Source organism: Mesoplodon densirostris, chromosome 3, assembly GCF_025265405.1.
Source record: "Mesoplodon densirostris isolate mMesDen1 chromosome 3, mMesDen1 primary haplotype, whole genome shotgun sequence".
Classification (NCBI taxonomy): domain Eukaryota; kingdom Metazoa; phylum Chordata; class Mammalia; order Artiodactyla; family Ziphiidae; genus Mesoplodon; species Mesoplodon densirostris.
Window position 1 is genome coordinate 5,528,224 of NC_082663.1, and position 18,929 is coordinate 5,547,152.

The following is an 18,929-nucleotide window of genomic DNA, read 5'->3' on the forward strand; positions in this document are numbered from 1 at the left end:
ATTCACTTTGATCTTATTTTCACTATTCTAATTTCACTCCTCTAATTTGGGGGAGATTTTTCCATTGTGTTCCTAACTACTGAGAAGGAGTGCTTCATTTCTTTTCTTCTGAGCATGTGTATTTTGGGCTTTTATTAAGGCTCTGTGTTTCTGCTGAGTAACATTGACCACATTTCCTTAAGTTTAACCAAGTTCCTGTAATTATGATCCTGAATAGTCCCAGCTATACTTCTTAGATTTGCTTTGATCCAAATATTTTTAGGAAACTAGTTTTTTGTTTGAAATGGTGCTTTTTACTTTTCAGCCATTTGGGGGGATTTTATTTAAACATATTTTGTTCTTTTCACATGTGTGGGTATAGTAGAGACAACTTTCTGTGAGATTTCTCCTTTGTGGATTTTGAGTTTTCCTTTGTAGCCTCAAACCTTTTTTATAAAATAACAACACCATTTTTTTTTTTTTTTTTTTTTGTGCGGTACGCGGGCCTCTTACCGCTGTGGCCTCTCCCGCTGCGGAGCACAGGCTCCGGACGCACAGGCGCAGCGGCCATGGCTCACGGGCCCAGCCGCTCCACGGCATGTGGGATGTGGGATCTTCCCGGACCGGGGCACGAACCCGCGCCCCCTGCATCGGCAGGCGGACTCCCAACCACTGCACCACCAGAGAAGCCCAACAACACCATTTTTAAAGTTGGTGCTGTTTGTTCTATAGTTAATTCAAACATACGAGTTATATTGTTAAAATTCCCTTTTTTTTTTAGCACCTTAGGAAGGATGTCATGTTTTTAGGAGTTCACTTAGAAGTTCCCAGTTACATATGATGAGCTGAACATATGCTTTGACTTCTTCCTCCCCATTCTGACCCCATTACAATCACTGTGAAGGGATTTAAGGGTTAAGGAGGGATGGCCCCATAAAGAGAGTGAGAGCGGGTCACTGCAGCATATCCACAGCATGTGTGGGAGTGGAGACAGGTAAAGCTGGGCAGAGTGGCTGTGAGGATGCACAGAGCCCGCGGTGTGCCTGCCGAGATGGCCCTTCCTAGATGCCAGGGCTGATGGGAGGGTGGGAGGGAAACGTGCACCTTCATATAAGGGCCAACTGCACAGAGCAGGCGACAGACAAGTGCCCCCTTCCACCCCACTCTGGCTCCCCAAAAACAGCACGCAAAGCCCAGAAATCAGCTGTATACTCATTCCCAGGGAAAAGCATGGTGGGAGCAGGGGTGGGAGGCCTGCCATGAATAAAAATGAGCTCTCTGGGGAGAGCGCAAGCAACTAGATGTTGGCATCCCAGGACAAAATGTCTCCACGTTTTGGTCTTTAGGGACCCTCCAGTGTAGCATGGTAGTTAGTCACGTTCTGCCTGGGGCTGCCTGAGAACCTGGGGAAGCATTGTCCCCTTAGTGATAGGCTCCTACTCTGCTTTTCTGGTGCTTTTTAAAAATGTGAACTGATGACCAAGAATCACCGGATACTTAGAAAAGTCTCTGCCGTGAAAATTAAAACAGATGCCTCTGGAGAAAACATCATTCCAGGAGCAAAAAGGAAATGCTTTTAAAAATTGGAAACATCTGGGTGATTCAGCATCCATAGATGAGTGGACAGCTGTGGGCCTTCGTGCACTGGGATACGAACCAGCTATGTGAAGGGGTGGCCTGCTGACAGAGGATGACAAACCACATCTGATAGAGATTTTGTATCCAAGTATGTCAAGACGTCTCAAACTTCAGTAATAGATATTTTAAATATATTTTAATGGGCAGAAGATTTGAACAGACACTCATCAAAGAATACATTTGAATGGCAAGTAAGCACATGCAAAGGTGCTTAACATCTTGAGTCACTAGGGAAACACCCGTCAAACCACAGCGAGATGCCACTGCCCATCTCTTCGAATATCTAAAATTAAAAAATGACCAACCAAGGTCTGGCAAGGATGTGGAGACCCTGGAACCCTCACATACTGCTAGAGGAAATGGGGGATGATCTAACCACTTTGGAAAACACAGTTTCTTAAAAACTTAAACATACATTTAATATATGACCCAAAAATCTCACTCCTATGTATTTACCCAAGAGAAATAAAAGCACGTATCTATACAAAAACTTTTACATGAATGTTCATAGCAGTTTTATTTATAATAGCCCCTGGAAAACAAACTGGAAACAATCCAGTTGTCCACCAAGGGGGGAATGACTTAAATATATTGCTGTGTATCCATACAATGGAATACTATCCTGCATAAAAAGGAATAAACTATGGATCTCAGCAACAACACAAATGTGTCTCAAAATCATGCTGGCTGAAAGAAGCCAGATAAAAAAGAGTGCCTGCTGCATTGTGTGGAGATAAGCATTTGCCTGGGAATGAGGGCAAGGGGGAGGGGTCTTACGAAAGGGCATGAGGAAACCTTTGGGGCTGATGTTTGTTATCTTGGTTATGTGAAGCTGTGTGCATCAAATTATACACTTTAACTATATGTAGTTCATTGTATGTCCCTTATATCTCGAGCTTTTTTAAAAAAAAATCATGTTATTACATTTGCAAAACAATAGGATGCTATGAAAACGAAATTATCTGAGAACAACGAATCTAGGAACTTAGAAAATGAGAATTGATAGAAGAGGTAGAAAGCAAAATCAAGTCTGTCCTAGAAAATATAACAAAAGACCAAGAACAAGGAAACACAGCACCATGTAGACGGTCCCACATTTGACTCATGGGCATAACAGAAAAGCCTTCTCCCCAATTCTTCCCTAACTGGGATGATTTCAAGAACCTCTGTCCACGTAAGCTGATCTGAGGAGTGCTTCAAGGTGACCTGTGAAACAAGGTGGACTCAGACTCGACAGGAAGCCCTGGTTGCCTTCTGGTGAAGGAAGGAAGCAAGCGGCAGAACAATCACTGGAGAATGATACAGTGTTTGCAAGTTGAGAGGGAAACAAAACACTGTATCTGTAGAAAGTATAAAAACAGGGATTGGATACACAGAAGTCCTTGATCATGGTTGTCTTTGAGGAGGATGTTTCAGCAAAAAATAGAAATGAAGTCTTCGCTCCCCCGAGAGCAAGGAAAACAAAGGGACAGCCAACAGGCTAGAGAAGAAACATAACCTGGCCTGAAAGAGTTAATCACACCTTGGTTTACTTTAACTGTCACTCATTTGGAGTAACTAGATTTGTACTTTACAAAGCTAACCTCACTCCCTGACACTGTGTAATTTACATTGGTACTCATCATCCCTAACTCTGTGTCAGTTACATCCCGGGGTGGGGGGGGGGCTCTCACTCCCTATTATGTCTGGGCACTTCCATTCTATACGCCCCTTGTAACAAATCACCCCGATAGGTTTTGCATTTCAGAAACAAGGTCACCGGGCAATAAACCAGAGGCAAACGGATGCAGTTACCAGACTGCCGGACCCCAATTGCGCGGCGGCCTGACACCAGCTATGACTGTTTTGAAATAATGCAAAGGAAAGGAAGAATGCAAGACCTTCACTACTTTGATCCTTATCATATATCCTGGACTGCGAGAGCCCCACATGTAAAATCTCCCCTGATTCCCAGGGAGGGAGGGCACAGCTCTGGAGGTGCTAGCCTGCTGTGTCTTCCCTTGAAAAATAAAGCCATCTCTCTCTTCCTCCAAAATCCCTGTCTCCGTATTTCTGTTCGGCCTAGGTGCACAGGGGAGCCAACATTTCGGCAGCATGTAGAGGAGCCTGGAATTGAGGAGGGGAATCTGGGCGACTTCAGGCTTCCAGTCGTGTTTGTTTTAAAGATCTTAAGCAAATATATCAAATCTATGTTGCAAATATTAATATTTATGCTGGGTGGCTATGTTATACTTTGCAGTTCTATGTGGGTTTTTTTTTTAATTAAAAAAAGAAAAGAATACGGAAGTGGGCAGTGGAGTCTGGATGGTGAGGAGAGTGAAGCCAGGATGCTGTAAATAGGATTGGAGAAAACGGGCTGTAAGCAAGGCGTGCCTTGGGTTGGAGCAGCCGTGCACGTGGAAACTCACAGGACTATGGAGGGCTCCACACGGGCAGCCATCCTGTTCTTAGGGCAGAGGGTCTCACACCTTCCTTTGCTGTGGTGGTTGTTGTTGGGGGCGTCAGAAGCAGCACAAGGAATTCATGAACACCACTGAGATTTGATGACAGTTCCTACACACCGAGTGAGGAAGTGTAACAGATGACAGATACTGTATCCCTGTATCCCCAAAGAGAAATGCAGGGTTAGATTACTCAGTACCTTTCTGGAGAAACCTGTGGTCCACCGTGGCCAGGCACGGAATTAGACAAGGGGGCTAAAAGGCACAATGCAGTTGTGTCCCCAGTAGATCTGGGGTCTAGTGTAGAAGGAAAATACAATGGGATGTTGCATTATGGGAAATGAAAAGGACCGAGGACCCTCAATCTGCTCAGAGGCTTTAGTATGTTTACAGTTTGGGGAAAACAGCCTGGGCAGAGGCCACGCCTGTAGAGGCCAGAGGAGTGGAAGGCCAGGAGGCTTCTGGGACCGAATTTAGTCCAATGTTGGTGAAAATAAGTGAGAAAGGGGGAATTGGAGGGGCTAAGATAAAACAGGTGAGGCACGTGTGAGGAAGACACCGTGTGTCAGGCAAAGGACAGAAAGTCCCGTCGTTCAGAGCCCACAGAGGTACCTGAGAGGGGCTATGATGTCAGACCTGGAGGCCCCAGAGGTTTCTCTGGTAGCCATGAGCGTGATGCACAGGAGTGGGCAGGACAGGGAGACTGGTGAGGAGTCAGGAGAAGAGCAGGTGTGGACCTGCACCAGACAGGTATTGGGGGAGGGGGGGCATGATAAATATCCAGGAGTAGAAGTTGAAAGGCTGTATTTTATTTTATTTATTTATTTATTTATTTATTTATTTGGCCTCACCGCACAGCCTGTGGGATCTTAGTTCCCCGACCAGGGATCGAACCCCAACCCCCTGTAGTGGAAGCACTGAGTCCTAACCACTGGACTACCAGGGAAGTCCCATGAAAGGCTGTATTTTTAAATGAGCCAAAGATCTGAACTTCACTAAGGAAAATACACCTGTGGCAAATAAGCACATGAAAAGAGCTTCAACATTTTTAGTCATTAGGAAAATGCAAATGGATACCACAAACATACTACCACACATGTGATAGAATGGCTCAAATGAAAAGCCTGAACATACTAAGTGTCGGTGGGGATGTGAAGCAACTCGAAGTCTCACCCACCTGGCTGGTGGGAATGGAAAATAGCAAGACCGATTTGGAAAACCAGAAATCTTCTTCCTCTCTTTTCTCTCTCTTTCTCTCTCTCTCTCTCCCTCCCTGTCTTTTCTTCATTTCTTCCTTATTTTCTTCTTTTCATTCTTATGTTCTTTCTCTCTCTCTCCCTTCCTTTTTTCCTTTTTTTTTGAATTTTCAAATATTTAATGCTAATTAAAGACCCAATGGTCTTACATTTTTATCACTATTTGATCATGAACAGCAAACATTGTTGGTCTACAACACACCATCTATCTATATACAAAAACACTGTAACATATTCTTAGGCTCTTAATTCTGAGTTTGAAAGTTAAGCTGAATTTCTATTGAATTTTAGGAAATGTTAACTGTAAAAGTGATTGAATTTTTTAAATGTACCACTTGTTCTTTGAAGACCATTGACAGTGTGAATTTAGTAAGCACACCGCTGGAAGCTTTAGGAGTTACGTTCCTAATATTTATCTTGCCTGGACTTGAAATTACTGAAAGCTTTCCTTCATTGTCAAAGCTCAGAAGTATTGATTCCATGGCATACTGAACTGGAAATGTGCCATTAGAGGATTTGGAAACCATTTATCACATACGAAGTAAAGACCATAATACCATAAGAGACTCCAGTTCAAGTTGGCAGGCAAAATATAATTTGGACTTAAAATGCTGTATTTAAAAAGAAAATAAATTTTCAGTTGGATAAATAAAAATAACTTCATTTTCAAAGACTTGGTACCACAAAGGATGCCGTGCACAGTAAGAATCCTTACTTCACAGTGTCCCTCTGCTCTTTCTAGAGACCTGAAGCTGGTCAAGTAGTGAATAAGAATGGACATTTTCCTCAGTAAGATTCATAAGTCATAACTTATTTACTTCTCCCCATTAAATACTGTTACATTTACTCATTTAAAAACTAGGTCTGTTCAAAGTGGAGGTTCTCCAAGTACAATGCAAATTTGTTTGACCAGAGAAAAGCAAACCTTACTAAGAATATAATCTTTATTGACAACATTTTAACCCTCTTTTTTAGAATTTAATTTAAAAAGCTAGTCCAAAAATGGCCTCTTCCTGTAAAGATGCATCTCTTCCAAACCACAGTGAAAGAGATGTAAGTAATTTTCTATTTGATTTTCTACCACATGCCTCAGAATTCCTTGCAAAATCACTCTCAGACACACCAGAAGAGCATTTGCAGAATGAGTTATGGGGATGACAGTGTATGAGGCTGTTGGACACGTACGCCACAAAACCAGGAGGCTGATTGTTAACCCGTTAAAATTATTCAGACGTCAAATGGTTGGTTATATGATAAATATTTACATAGAACATGGATTCACCAACATCAAAAATAGGTAACAGCGGGGTTCCCTGGTGGCGCAGTGGTTGAGAGTCCGCCTGCCAACGCAGGGGACACAGGTTCGTGTCCTGGTCCGGGAAGATCCCGCATGCCGCGGAGTGGCTAGGCCCGTGAGCCATGGCCACTGAGCCTGCACGTCCGGAGCCTGTGCTCCACAATGGGAGATGCCACAACAGTGAGAGGCCCACGTACCAAAAAAAAAAAAAAAAAAAAAAAAATAGCTAACAGCTGCCAGGAGACTATTTCTTTTAATGTGCAGAGGGTTAGCTATTCTTCCCACTTTCTGCAGGCAAATCCTCCTCTGATAGACATTTTATGCCTTCCTATGATAAAAATCTCTGGCATTTTCCCAAGTGTTTGTCTGAACAACAGGCTAGCAGCCATCATACACAGAGACGTCAACCTCAAGTGTTCCGTTGACCCAGGCTGATCAGTGCCCAGGAGGCTGGGTTCCAAGCATTAGATATGAGCACAGCATGGCCCCCGCAGCTTATGTTTTATCCCCCCTGGACAGCACTGTCCCAGGGCCTGTCCATCGAGGTCCACCTGAAGACCTGGTAGGGAACCTGGGGCATAGTCAGGGCTCAAAACACACTTATTAAATGAAACAGTGACTCCCACACTGCTTCTCACTCAACAAGGAAACCAAGGTAGAAAAGCTCCATGCTTTAGGACGGGACAACCTGGGCCGAGGGTCTGGATCCTGAAATAAGTGTCCTGTAGGGAGTTGGTGGCTTTCACACAGACAGTCTGGACCAGTGTGCCTGTCACTGCCTCTGGCTGGAGGTCATTCAAGTGTATTGCCAGACACAGCTGGCCTGTGTATTTTTAGACCCATCATCGTCTTGGAATCCTGTATGCTTGGAAGCGAGTGAGTGGGTACACATGGTTGATGGCTCTTGGGGGTGTCCCTTGGCGACCCCTCTTGCACAGAAGCAACTTCCAGAAGCTAAAACCCCTCCCTGGGCCAGCTTGGGGCCCTCACGTCAGCCTCTTTGTTATCTGGATCTTGTTCTCAAAGCACAGACTCAACCTTGACTAGCATCACTAAGGATGAGATTTGGGGTATCCTTGCGCTATGATGAAGTCCAAGATTGCCCAATAAGTTGTGACTTAATAGCCTGTAGCTCCAGCATGATTCAGGGGCCCCTGGTTCCTCCAGCCTTCCGCTACGCCCCTGGGGAGGATCCACTGTCTTTGTTTTCCCCATCAGAACATGTGTCTCCCACCCACACTGGGACCAACTCTTAGCTGATATTCAACGTTGGACCCCAGCGCTGTCCCCCCATCCCAGGCAGGAGACTGGTCTGCAGGGAAACTGCCCTGTTACTGCTGAGGCTGTAGCCTCTCCTCGGGGACCAGCGTCCCAGCCTCTCTCTAGTGGCCAGGGCAGTCTTCCCTCATCGTTCAGGATCCTTGGGGAACCAGGTGCATCCAGGGGTCCAACCCACAGCTCTTCATTCAGCATGGAGAGGTGCTGGCCGCCCTGCCCACAGACCTGCTGCCTTCTGAGCTGCCTCTCAGCATCTGCAGTCTCCTATGAGCCGCCTGCTTTCCCATACCTGGCCTCCCTCTACCAAAATCACTCTGGTGTGGCAGCCCAGGGGCTGGAGCAGGGGCCCAAGCCCTTTCCCACAGCTTGTCCGCCCCTCTCCCCTGGGGGGCAGGTTCAGAGAGCCCCTCCTTCCTCCCCTCACTGTGCCCAGGTCTGGAAGGAGCAGGCTGCCCACACTGTCCTCGCTTGCCTAGCTGGGCTTTCTTTCTGCCCTTCAGCTCTGTGGTTAAGCCTTGCGGCTGCACAAGGTGCGGGACATAACGGGACTGGTTTAGCGTGAATGGGCTGCAGTCAAGTGGTACTGCAGAAGCTGTCATCTTGTACAACTGCCAGCTGCCTTATTCGTTTTAACCCCAAGTGATTTTTCCCTCAGCCCCAGCAGATGCTCCCTTCCCTTCACTGACTCAGAATCCCTGCAGCAACCCCCAGGGCTCAGCGCCAAGCTTCTCCTCACTCGACCTGGCAGCAGTTGGCACTCTGCCTTGCAGGGACTTCTCTCTCTGCCTTTTACCTGCTTCTCATCCAAACCACCTGATTCCCAGGCTCCTCCCTCCCATGACTGTGCAAGGCCTCAGTCATCTGCTATCGGCTACCCACGCAGTCTGCTGCTATTTATAGGAAAACAATCCACTGGCTGTCCTGGCTAAATCTGAACTCCAACAAGGCAGAGAGCTTACTATACCTGCCCTCCTCAGGGGATGCTTCTCCAGGGCCAGGCTTCCTCCTGTGACTTCCATTTCTGCTGGATCCAGGAGGGAATGTCTGCCCCGGGTTCCACAGCACAGCAGTTTGAATCACTGTGCCCACGGATTCCATTTCTAGAAACCTCTGTCTTATTGGGTAGGACCCTCTTGATATTACATCTCAGGGAGAAGAGAAATGCCAAAGGGGATGGATACCCAAGGGGTCAGCTCACGGAGAAGGCATCTCCAGCAGGCTACCTCACCTTCCCCTGGTAAGCCCAGCATCGGGGACAGTGCCTGCAGATCAAACCCACTTCTGATACATACTTACAACACATACTCTGAGATTTGCAGTAACTGTTGGGAGTTGGAGACAAGACTTTCAGCTCTAAAAAAATTATTTGAATCAAGCTTCCACAAAATTTAGAGTCGAATCCATAGTTTTATGTCAATACCATAATTACTATAGCTTTGTAATATAGTTTAAAATCAGGGAGCATGATGCCCCCACCTTTGTTCTTTCTCAAGGCTTCTTTGGCTATTTGGGGTGCCATACAAATTTTAAGATTATTTGTCCAATTTCTGTGAAAATGCCATTGAAATTTTCATAAGGATTGCATTTGTTTGTAGATTGCTTTGGGTAGTATGGACATTTCAATACTGATTCTTCCAATCCATGAGCACAAAATATCTTTCAATTTATTTGCGTTCTTCCTCAATTTCTTTCACTGATATCTTGTAGTTTTCAATATACAGGTCTTTCACCTCCTTGGTTAAATTTCTTCCTAGGTTTTTTATTCTTTTTGATGTGATTGTAAATGGGATTATTTTCTAAATTTCTCTTTCTGATAGTTTGTTATTAGTGTATGGAAACACAACAGATTTTTGTGTATTGACTTTATATCCTGCAATTTTACTGAATTTGTTTATTAATTCTAACAGTTTTTTGACGGAGTCTTAGGGGTTTCCTATATTTATGTTATGTCATCTGCAGATAATGACAGTTTTACTTCTTCCTTTCCAATTTTGATTCCTTTTATTTCTTTTTCTTGCCTAATTGCTCTGGCTAGGACTTCCAATAATATGTTGAATAAAAGTGGTGAGAGTAGGATTTCTTGCCTTATTCCTAACCTTAGAGGAAAAGACTGTCACCACTGAGTATGATGATAGTTGTAGGCTTGTCAAATATGGCTTTTATTATGTTGAGGTATGTTCCCTCTATACCTGCTTTGTTGAACATTTTTATCGTAAAGGATGTTTACTTTTGTCAAATGCTTTCTCTGCATCTATTGAAATGATTGTATGATTTTTACCCTTCATTTGTTTAATGTGGTATATCATATTGACTGACTTGAAGATACTGAGCCATCTTTGCATCTCTGGAATAAACCCCACTTGTTCATGGTGTATGATCCTTTTTTTTTTTTATTTTTTAAATTAACTTATTTATTTATTTATTTTTGGCTGCATTGGGTCTTCATTGTTGTGCGCTGGCTTTTCTCTAGTTGCGGTGAGTGAGGGCTACTCTTTGTTGCAGTGCTCAGTCTTCTCATTGCAGTGGCTTCTCTTGTTGCAGAGCATGGGCTCTAGGTGTGCGGGCTTCAGTAGTTGTGGCATGCGGGCTCAGTAGTTGCGGTGCATGGGCTTAGTTGCTCCGTGGCGTGTGGAATCTTCCTAGACCAGGGCTTGAACCCGTGTCCCCTGCATTAGCAGGCAGATTCTTAACCACTGCACCACCAGGGAAGTCCATGTGTGATCCTTTTAATGCATTGTTGAATTTGGTTTTTTAATATTTTGTTGAGAATTTTTCAATCTGTGTTTATCAGGGAAATTGTCCTGTAATTTTCTTTTCTTATGGCATCCTTGCCTGGTTTTGGTATCAGAGTAATTCTGGCCCCATAAATGAGTTTGAAAGATTACTTTCCTTTTCTGTTTTTTTAAAGAGTTTAGGAAGGATTAGTATTAATTCTTCTTTGAATGTTTGGTAGAATTCATCAGTGAAGTTGTTTGGTCCTGGTGTTTTTATTTTTTTTATAAATTTATTTATTTTATTTTTATTTATTTTTGGCTGCATAGGGTCTTTGCTGCTGCACGCGGGCTTTCTCTAGTTGCGGCGGGTGGGGGCTACTCTGCATTTTGGTACGCGGGCTTCTCACTGCGGTGGCTTCTCTTGTTGCAGAGCACAGACTCTAGGCATGTGGGCTTCAGTAGTTGTGGCTCGTGGGCTCTAGAGCACAGGCTCAGTAGTTGTGGTGTACGGGTTTAGTTGCTCCGCAGCATGTTGGATCTTCCCAGACCAGGGCTCAAACCCACATCCCCTGCACTGGCAGGCAGATTCTTAACCACTGCGCCACTAGGGAAGCCCTGGGCTTTTGTTTCTTGGGAGGTTTTGATTACTGATTCAATTTCTTTTATGTGTAATTATGACATATAGGACTGTAACACCCATCTTGTGAGATGCTCTCTCTGCTTTGAAGAAGCCAGCTGCCATGGTGGAATCTGCCCCATGAGAGGTCCACATGACAAGGAGGTAAAAATGGCCTCCAGATGACTCACAGCAAGATGCTGAAGCCCTCAGTCCTACAACCACAGGAACTGAAGGCTGTCAACAACCACACCAGCTTGGAAGCAGATTCTTTCCAATTAGAGTCTCTGATAGGATCCCAACCCGGTTGACACCTTGACTGCAGCTTGGTGAGACCCTGTGCAGAGGGCCCTGCTAAACTGTGCCCCCGAGTCCCAACCCTCAGAAACTCTGAGGTCATAAACATGTGTTGTTTTACACCTTAAAGTTTGTGGTACAATTGTTATGCAGCAATAGATAACTAATACAATTATAAAAAGTATGATGGTTTGCTTTTTTTTTATGAAAACCACAATGGACTGAGGATGGAAAACTTTTCAGAACAGCTAAGACAAATATACACATATCAGGACACCCTCTTAACCTCACAAAGAACCAGAACATCTTGTAAAACTGCCTTTTGTCTGTTTGTTCTAACCCCAGTGCTAACATCAGGTTTGGTCAAAATGTCCTTCCTGCTTTAAGTCATTTCAAAACCCAACTTGTCATAAGATAGTAAATGGAACTGCTAAGTCAGTAAAATAGTCTCTTTTTTTTTTTTTTTTTTGGCGGGGGGCACGCGGGCCTCTCACCGTCGTGGTCTCTCCCATTGTGGAGCACAGGCTCAGCGGCCATGGCTCACGGGCCCAGCCGCTCCGCGGCATGTGGGATCTTCCCAGACCGGGGCATGAACCCGTGTCCCCTGCATCGGTAGGCGGACTCTCAACCACTGCACCACCAGGGAAGCCCAGTAAAATAGTCTTTCTGAACTTCTAGGACCTTGTCCACAGGATGATGGAATCTAATTAACACTATCATTCAACTATGAACCAGTTTAAAAACTGCTGAAAGCAGACCACTTCCTCAGTTTTTTTTTTTTAATGACATTCTCCACTTTTCCCTGAAGAAAATGCAGCTGGAAAATCATATTTATATTGCCACTGACTAATGGAACTCAAAGGTAATATTTCAGAATGTTCACCTTCATTTATAAAAACCTCAGCTTTGTCAAATACAATACGAATGAAATATTAGATTGTTACCTCATCCATTCCTGGGTCTCCTAAAGCAGTCAGTTTTTACATAAAATGAAGACATGTTTAAAGAAGCAATATAAAAATCCCTCAGCATTTAGTGGTCTATCTAGACGTCTGTTGGCAAATGGACAGGTGTCTCTCTATAGGGAAGAACAGGAAGGATTAAATACTATTCTCCTGCTTTCAGGAAGGATGATGGGACTCTCTAGCCCACCAGAAATGAAACAAGACGGATTCAACAGGACTGGAACACGGAGAGCTGATGGGGTGTTGGGGAGGGCTGCCTTAGCATTAGGCTGAGGACTAGGGGTCTGCATCATCCATGCAGCTAGTCCCCCGGTGAGCATTTGTTCTGCTCCAAATGGAAAAGGGGAGGTGGTATCTCTTGAAGACTGTATATATGAAGCCCTCTGGTCAAAGAGATCGACCTTTTGCCAGGGTACCTCCCTCAGTTTGCATTTCCTCTAGGAAGATACTGGAAACCCAGCTGCTTTATATAGATTACACTGGAAGAGTGGGTTCTTCAGTATCTATGAATGAGTTGGTTGAGGAAGAATGAATGAATGAGATTGTTAAAGCTCTATATTTTGGAGGGAATATTTGGAAAAGTTTTATGTAATACCCAGAGCGGAGTGAAAACCATGGTAAATGAAGGACCCCTGGATGTTAAAGACATCTCACTTCCCGTCTTGCCTCATGGAGTGATGCTCATCAGAGCTTGGCCAGGATGAAGATGAACAGCAACGAAGCTCACAGTCGAGCTCCATAGTTTGGGTGCATTTGGGAAGAGTCTGGCCTGGATTCCTGGAAACACTGACTTAGACATTCCAGAGAACTGACAGTTCATTATTCCCCAAAGCTTAAGGAGGAAAACTCAAGCTGTGAGTAGGGGGCCTCTAGGAACCATGGTGCCCACACACTGACCATTGCAAGGACACATTGAGGATCTCAGACAGACAGCCACTGGGCTCTGTCACTCAGTCCCACTAAGAGGAGGTCCTTCTTTGGGGTGGCACGCTTCAGGGCAGACAGCTCCCATTGTCAATGTCAAACGAGAGACAGAAAGAGCTCAAGCTTCATGGTCAAGCCGGACGTTGAAACTTCTGGCAGTTGCATTCCTGTTTGTAGATGTTTGCTGTCTGGGCTGTTGTCTGTGTATGAATCCCGTCTTCCCATCAAGGTGACGAGGGAGCCACCACTCTTTGCTCTCTGCGTCTCTCACTGTGGCTGACAGGGTGGTCCTTAAGAGATAATGTTAATGTCTTAATAAATATTGGCTCATGGAGAATTTGCTGGAGCAAGCACAGACACTAAATTTAAATTCTTCAGTTTGATAGAATTGAAAACAAGCCAATTCTCTCAATGAGGTGACAATTGCCTTTCTCTTTTTAAAAATCTAGCTTGCATGACCTAAAATACACAAGTGGGAGGCAGTATTGTAGAACTATCTCAGGTTAATTAGTGTCTAGCTCTTTGCAAAGTATTCAACAGCCTAGATTGGTTGCTTCCGCACATTGCAAATCAGCAAGATTTGGTCTCAAAGGCTCCACATGGTTGAGAAAACTCCATTCCCAGCTAGGATCCTCTGGAGAGGGCATCAATTATTCCCCATTGTTTTAACATTGATTGTACTCTCTAATTTGCAAGCATGTAAAAAAGAAAATGTTACTTGGCATTAGTATCATTTCCCATCACTTTTGAAAGATGTGTTAAGGGGGTGTTTGGCCCTATCAATCTAGAACAGTACTTTTCCCATAATGACAAGCCAATTATTTCTGCTTTGAATTACAAATATCTCCCTTAGGCCCACAGGGAAAAAATGAGTGACAAGCATATGAAAAAATGCTTGATATGATATGTCAGTAGGGAATTGCAAATTAAAACGAGATACTACTGCATACCTATTCAAATGGCCAAAGTCCAAACCACTGACAAAACTAAATGCTGGTGAGGACATGGAGCAAAAGGAACTCTCATCATCACTGGGGGGAATGCAGAATGGTGCAGCCACTTTGGAAGACAGCTTGGTGGTTTCTTACAAAACTGAACATACTCTTGCTATACTATCCAGCAACTATGCTCCTAGATGTTTGCCAACCTAGCTGAAATGAGCTGAAAATTTATGTCCACACAAAAACCTGAACATGAATGTTTATAACAGCTTTACTTACATTTGCCTAAACTTGGAAGCAACCAAGTTTTTTTTTTAAATTTATTTATTTAATTTATTTATTTTTGGCTGCGTTGGGTTCTCGTTGCTGTGCACGGGCTTTCTCTAGTTGTGATGAGCGGGGGCTATTCTTTGTTGCGGTGCACTGGCTTCTCACTGCAGTGGCTTCTCTTGTAGCAGAGCACGGGCTCTAGGCGTGTGGGCTTCAGTAGTTGTGGTACGTGGACTCAGTGGTTGTGGCACACAGGCTTAGTTGCCCCGTGGCATCTTTCCGGACATGGGTTCGAACCCGTGTCCCCTACATTGGCAGGTGGATTCTTAACCACTGCACCACCAGGGAAGCCCCCAAGATGTTTTTCAAAAGATAAATGAATAAGGAAAAAGATCAGTGCTTGCCAGGGGTTGGGAGTGAGGGGAGCGTTGAGTAGGCGGAGCACAGAGGATTTTTAGGGCCGTAGAGCTATTCTGTATGACACTACACTAACGGACTCCTGTCATTACGCATTTGTCCAAACCCATGGAATGTACAGCATCAAGGGAACCCTAATGTAAACTATGGCTTTTAGTTAATAATAATGTATTAGTTTATTATAATTATTTATTTTAATTCATCATTTAAATAATAATTTAATTGTTAAATGTAAATGCTATTTAGGTTTTACTTTATTTAAATTATATTTTTAATATCGTTAATTGTAACAAGTGCACCACACTAATGCAGGAGGTTAATAATAGGAGAAACTGTGTGTGGAGAGAGGGAAGGATACGGAAACTCCATTTTCCGCTCCATTTTTTTCTGTAAACCTAAAACTGCTCTATAAAGTAAAGTCAGGAGCTTCCCTGGTGGCGCAGTGGTTGGGAGTCCGCCTGCCGATGCGGGGGGCGTGGGTTCGTGCCCGGTCCGGAGGGGTCCCGCGTGCAGCGGAGCGGCTGGGCCCGTGGGCCATGGCCGCTGGGCCTGCGCGTCTGGAGCCTGCGCTCCGCGGCGAGAGGGGCCACAGCGGTGAGAGGCCCGCGTACCGCAAAAAAAAAAAAAAAAAAAGTAAAGTCAATTAATTAAAGAAACAGAGTGAAGTAAGTCAGAAAGAGAAAGACAAATACCGTATGCTAACACATATATATGGAATTAAAAAAAAATGTCATGAAGAACCTAGGGGTAAAACAGGAATAAAGACACAGACCTACTTGAGAATGGACTTGAGGATATGGGGAGGGGGAAGGGTAAGCTGTGACAAAGCGAAAGAGAGGCATGGACATATATACACTGCCAAACATAAGGTAGATAGATAGTGGGAAGCAGCCGAATAGCACAGGGAGATCAGCTTGGTGCTTTGTGACCACCTGGAGGGGTGGGATGGGGAGGGTGGGTGGGAGGGAGGGAGATGCATGAGGGAAGGGATGTGGGAACAGATGTATATGTATGACTGATTCACTTTGTTATAAAGCAGAAACTAATAAAAAAAAGAAAAGAAACAATAGCTAAGTGGAAAGAGAGGGCCTTTTGCCCATTCGGACAGACGGTTCAGACGTGTGATTGATGTGTGATGCCCTGGGGCGGAGCCGCGGTAGGTAAGAGAGGCTGCCCACACCCTGAGCTTCTGATGCTCTGGTTCTCCCAGGGCTGAGCTCCACTGCCTCCAGCTGAAGGTGCCCAGGGAAAATGGACAGGTGACTCATGAGCTGCTTTGCAGAGCTTTCTGCTGGATGAATTTCTCAAAGGCAGGTGCCTAACTCCAGCCAGGGAGTGCCTTCTCCAGAGCTGGACACATGTGCCCCCCATCTGCACAGCTAATCCCCTTTCCAAGCTGGGCTCTGGGGAGGGAGGGCTGGTAGGGATGGCCAGGGCTGGGCAAGTTATAAAAGTGTGCCCTTCCTCAAGACACTTCATGTCTACCTGTCAGAAAATTGTCACAATGTTCTGATTATGTATTTATTTATTATAATTTATATACCAATAATAGTCACCTATTTTTTTAAGTGTAGTCTATCTACTCAACACATGTTTTATTTACTTATTGAGTTATTTATTTAGCCGTCCTGCAGGCATGCAGCATCTTAGTTCCCTGACCAGGGATGGAACCTGCACCCTCTGCAGTGGAAGCGCGGAGTCTTAACCCCTGGACCACCAGTCTTGTTCTTATTTTAGAGCAAGACACTTGCATTTGCTAGAAAACTGTCAAGATAAATACAAACCTGCACTGTCCACGCTTCTGAAGGCACCTCCTAGATTTGGTGCCCCCCTCCGCACTCCCCAACCACCCGACAGCTCCTGGAATATCCATCCCGGTGGCTGGTCCCCTCTGTCCCCCAGGAAGCATCCTCTTCCACACTCACTCGCCCCTGCTTAGGGGCCAGGAGACCTCACAGACGATGTTCAGAATCCCTTCGTGCAGCTTCATCAGGAGTCCTTTGTTTCTTAGGTTAATAGCACAAAAATGGGCTACAGTTCCACATTTCTATTTATTTCCATCAGTTGATTGGACTTGGTTCTGCCTGAATAAGAAGGTTTTCTCTCTTGGGCTCCTTGAGAAGAGAAGCCCTGGGGTGCCGTCCTACATCTTCAGAGGACAGACTCCCCGTACATCACCCTCCCAGTACTGAGTGCAACGTGGGTCCTGAGAATGTCCGATGCCCATAATTTACAGCTGTTTTTTCTATTATAAGTAACAATTTAATTTAAGATAAGAGATGTTATTCAAAGACATATAAATAATAGTCTCTACTAAGAATGTTCACTTAGAATAAAGTGAATAAAGAGAATAAAGCACTGGGAGATGCAAGATTGGCAAGTGAACGCCAAGGCTGGTGGGGCTCGGGGACAATTTTCCCTCTTGAATAAATGAAAAGGAGCATACTGCTACTTTCATTTTTTTTAAGAAGTTGAATATTTTATTATTAAACCGTTTCTTATTTTCCTGCAAGGCTGTTGCTTCACTGTACAAAAATAGTACCAGCAAACACAGTATATTGCAAAATTAAGATAGTAATGCTCTTCATTGGACACTATACAACTAACAAACTTTTCTCCACTGCCATTTATTTCCAGTGGGAATATCATTGAGTATTTTGATCCAAATCCAGGGATGGCTGTAAGCAAGTTATAATATTATATAAGGTTACGATAACAAGGTTATCCTTGAATTACATAATTTTTATAACTAGTTTTACCACAGATAATTTCAGGAATTCTGAATGTTATAACTGGAGACTAGCCTAAAAATCATAGGCTGTTGTGAAAAAGATGCATAGGGTTTATCTGTCGTCGTTAGGAAGTTAAGGGGTATTTTCTTCAGGCAATATTGTAGCAAGTCGTTTCTTTTGCTAAAAGTTGCTTTTAAAAAATCTATCAGCTACTAATTTAAGACAACTGTGCTAGATTAAGTTGTTTCAAACTAGTTTACTTAGGGGTTCCATTTTCACTCAATAGATTTTATGTATTTTTCATGTATTTACTTAGGGGTTCCATTTTCACTCCTCAATAGATTTTATGTATTTTTCATATACTTCTTCACTCATTAGTTCACCTAGTGCTGAAGGGTTACTCTGTGTCATCTTGATCAGCCAACCATCCTCATAACAAGATTTGTTGACAAGTCCTGGATTTTCTGCTAGAGCTTCATTCATTTCAGTTACTTCTCCTGATAGAGGAGAATGGAGTTCCTTAGCAGCTTTCCCATTTTCCAAAGCACCAAATTCCTCTTGTTTGTTCAATTTTGTCCCAGCTTCAGGCAGCCTACAGTAAACAACATCTCCCAAAGCTTCTTGTGCAAAATTGCTGATTCCCACTGTTCCAACACCGTTTTCTGTTGTTACCCATTCATGTTTGTCTGTGAATTTACGCACTGACAGCAGAGCGGGGCTGGTGCGCAGCGCCCCGCCGGCGCCCACCCTCAGTCCCCAGAGCCACGGCGGACAGGGCACGTTGGGCACAGAGATGGCGTGCAGGCTGCAGAGCACGGCTGGCACACGCCGTGCCGCTCGCAGCGCCATGTTCGCAGGGCTCACTACTTTCATTTTTATTAGAAAATATGCCTTATAAGAGCTCCCAGTTTTTCTCTTTCAAACTGTCAACTGAAAAAAATGCACAACCTAAAAGTTGAGAGTTGTTTAATCCGGTGGACAAAAATGAGGACTTAAGCCGGGGACAAAGAATCTCAGGTCACTCTGAAGAGACAAGGTGGGGAGCCAGGTTATAGAGGAGTTTTTGCAGCAAAGACTGGGTAGTGGGAATGTCGAAAGGTTATTGTTAATTAAAGAAAACCAGACATCTCAAGTTAAGGAATTTGGTGCTTTTCTCTGTATGGG

General features: G+C 44.3%; 2 protein-coding genes across 2 annotated transcripts in view; one reads left to right on the plus strand and one right to left on the minus strand.

Moving 5' to 3' along the window:
• The window catches only part of SRD5A1 (steroid 5 alpha-reductase 1), a 32,259-nt gene extending 28,634 nt beyond the window's left edge, over positions 1-3,625 (plus strand). Inside the window, exon 5 of the mRNA XM_060092708.1 lies at positions 3,351-3,625. Within this exon, the coding sequence (XP_059948691.1) occupies positions 3,351-3,471 (121 nt within the window). The 3' untranslated portion in view covers positions 3,472-3,625. The remainder of the gene's footprint in view (positions 1-3,350) is intronic.
• Positions 3,626-18,092: 14,467 nt separating this feature from the next.
• On the minus strand, positions 18,093-18,614 carry LOC132485096 (glycine cleavage system H protein, mitochondrial-like). Its single transcript, XM_060091579.1, has one exon. The coding sequence runs from the start codon at positions 18,612-18,614 to the stop codon at positions 18,093-18,095; it is 522 nt and encodes a 173-aa protein (XP_059947562.1).
• Between the last annotated feature and the right edge of the window lie 315 nt (positions 18,615-18,929).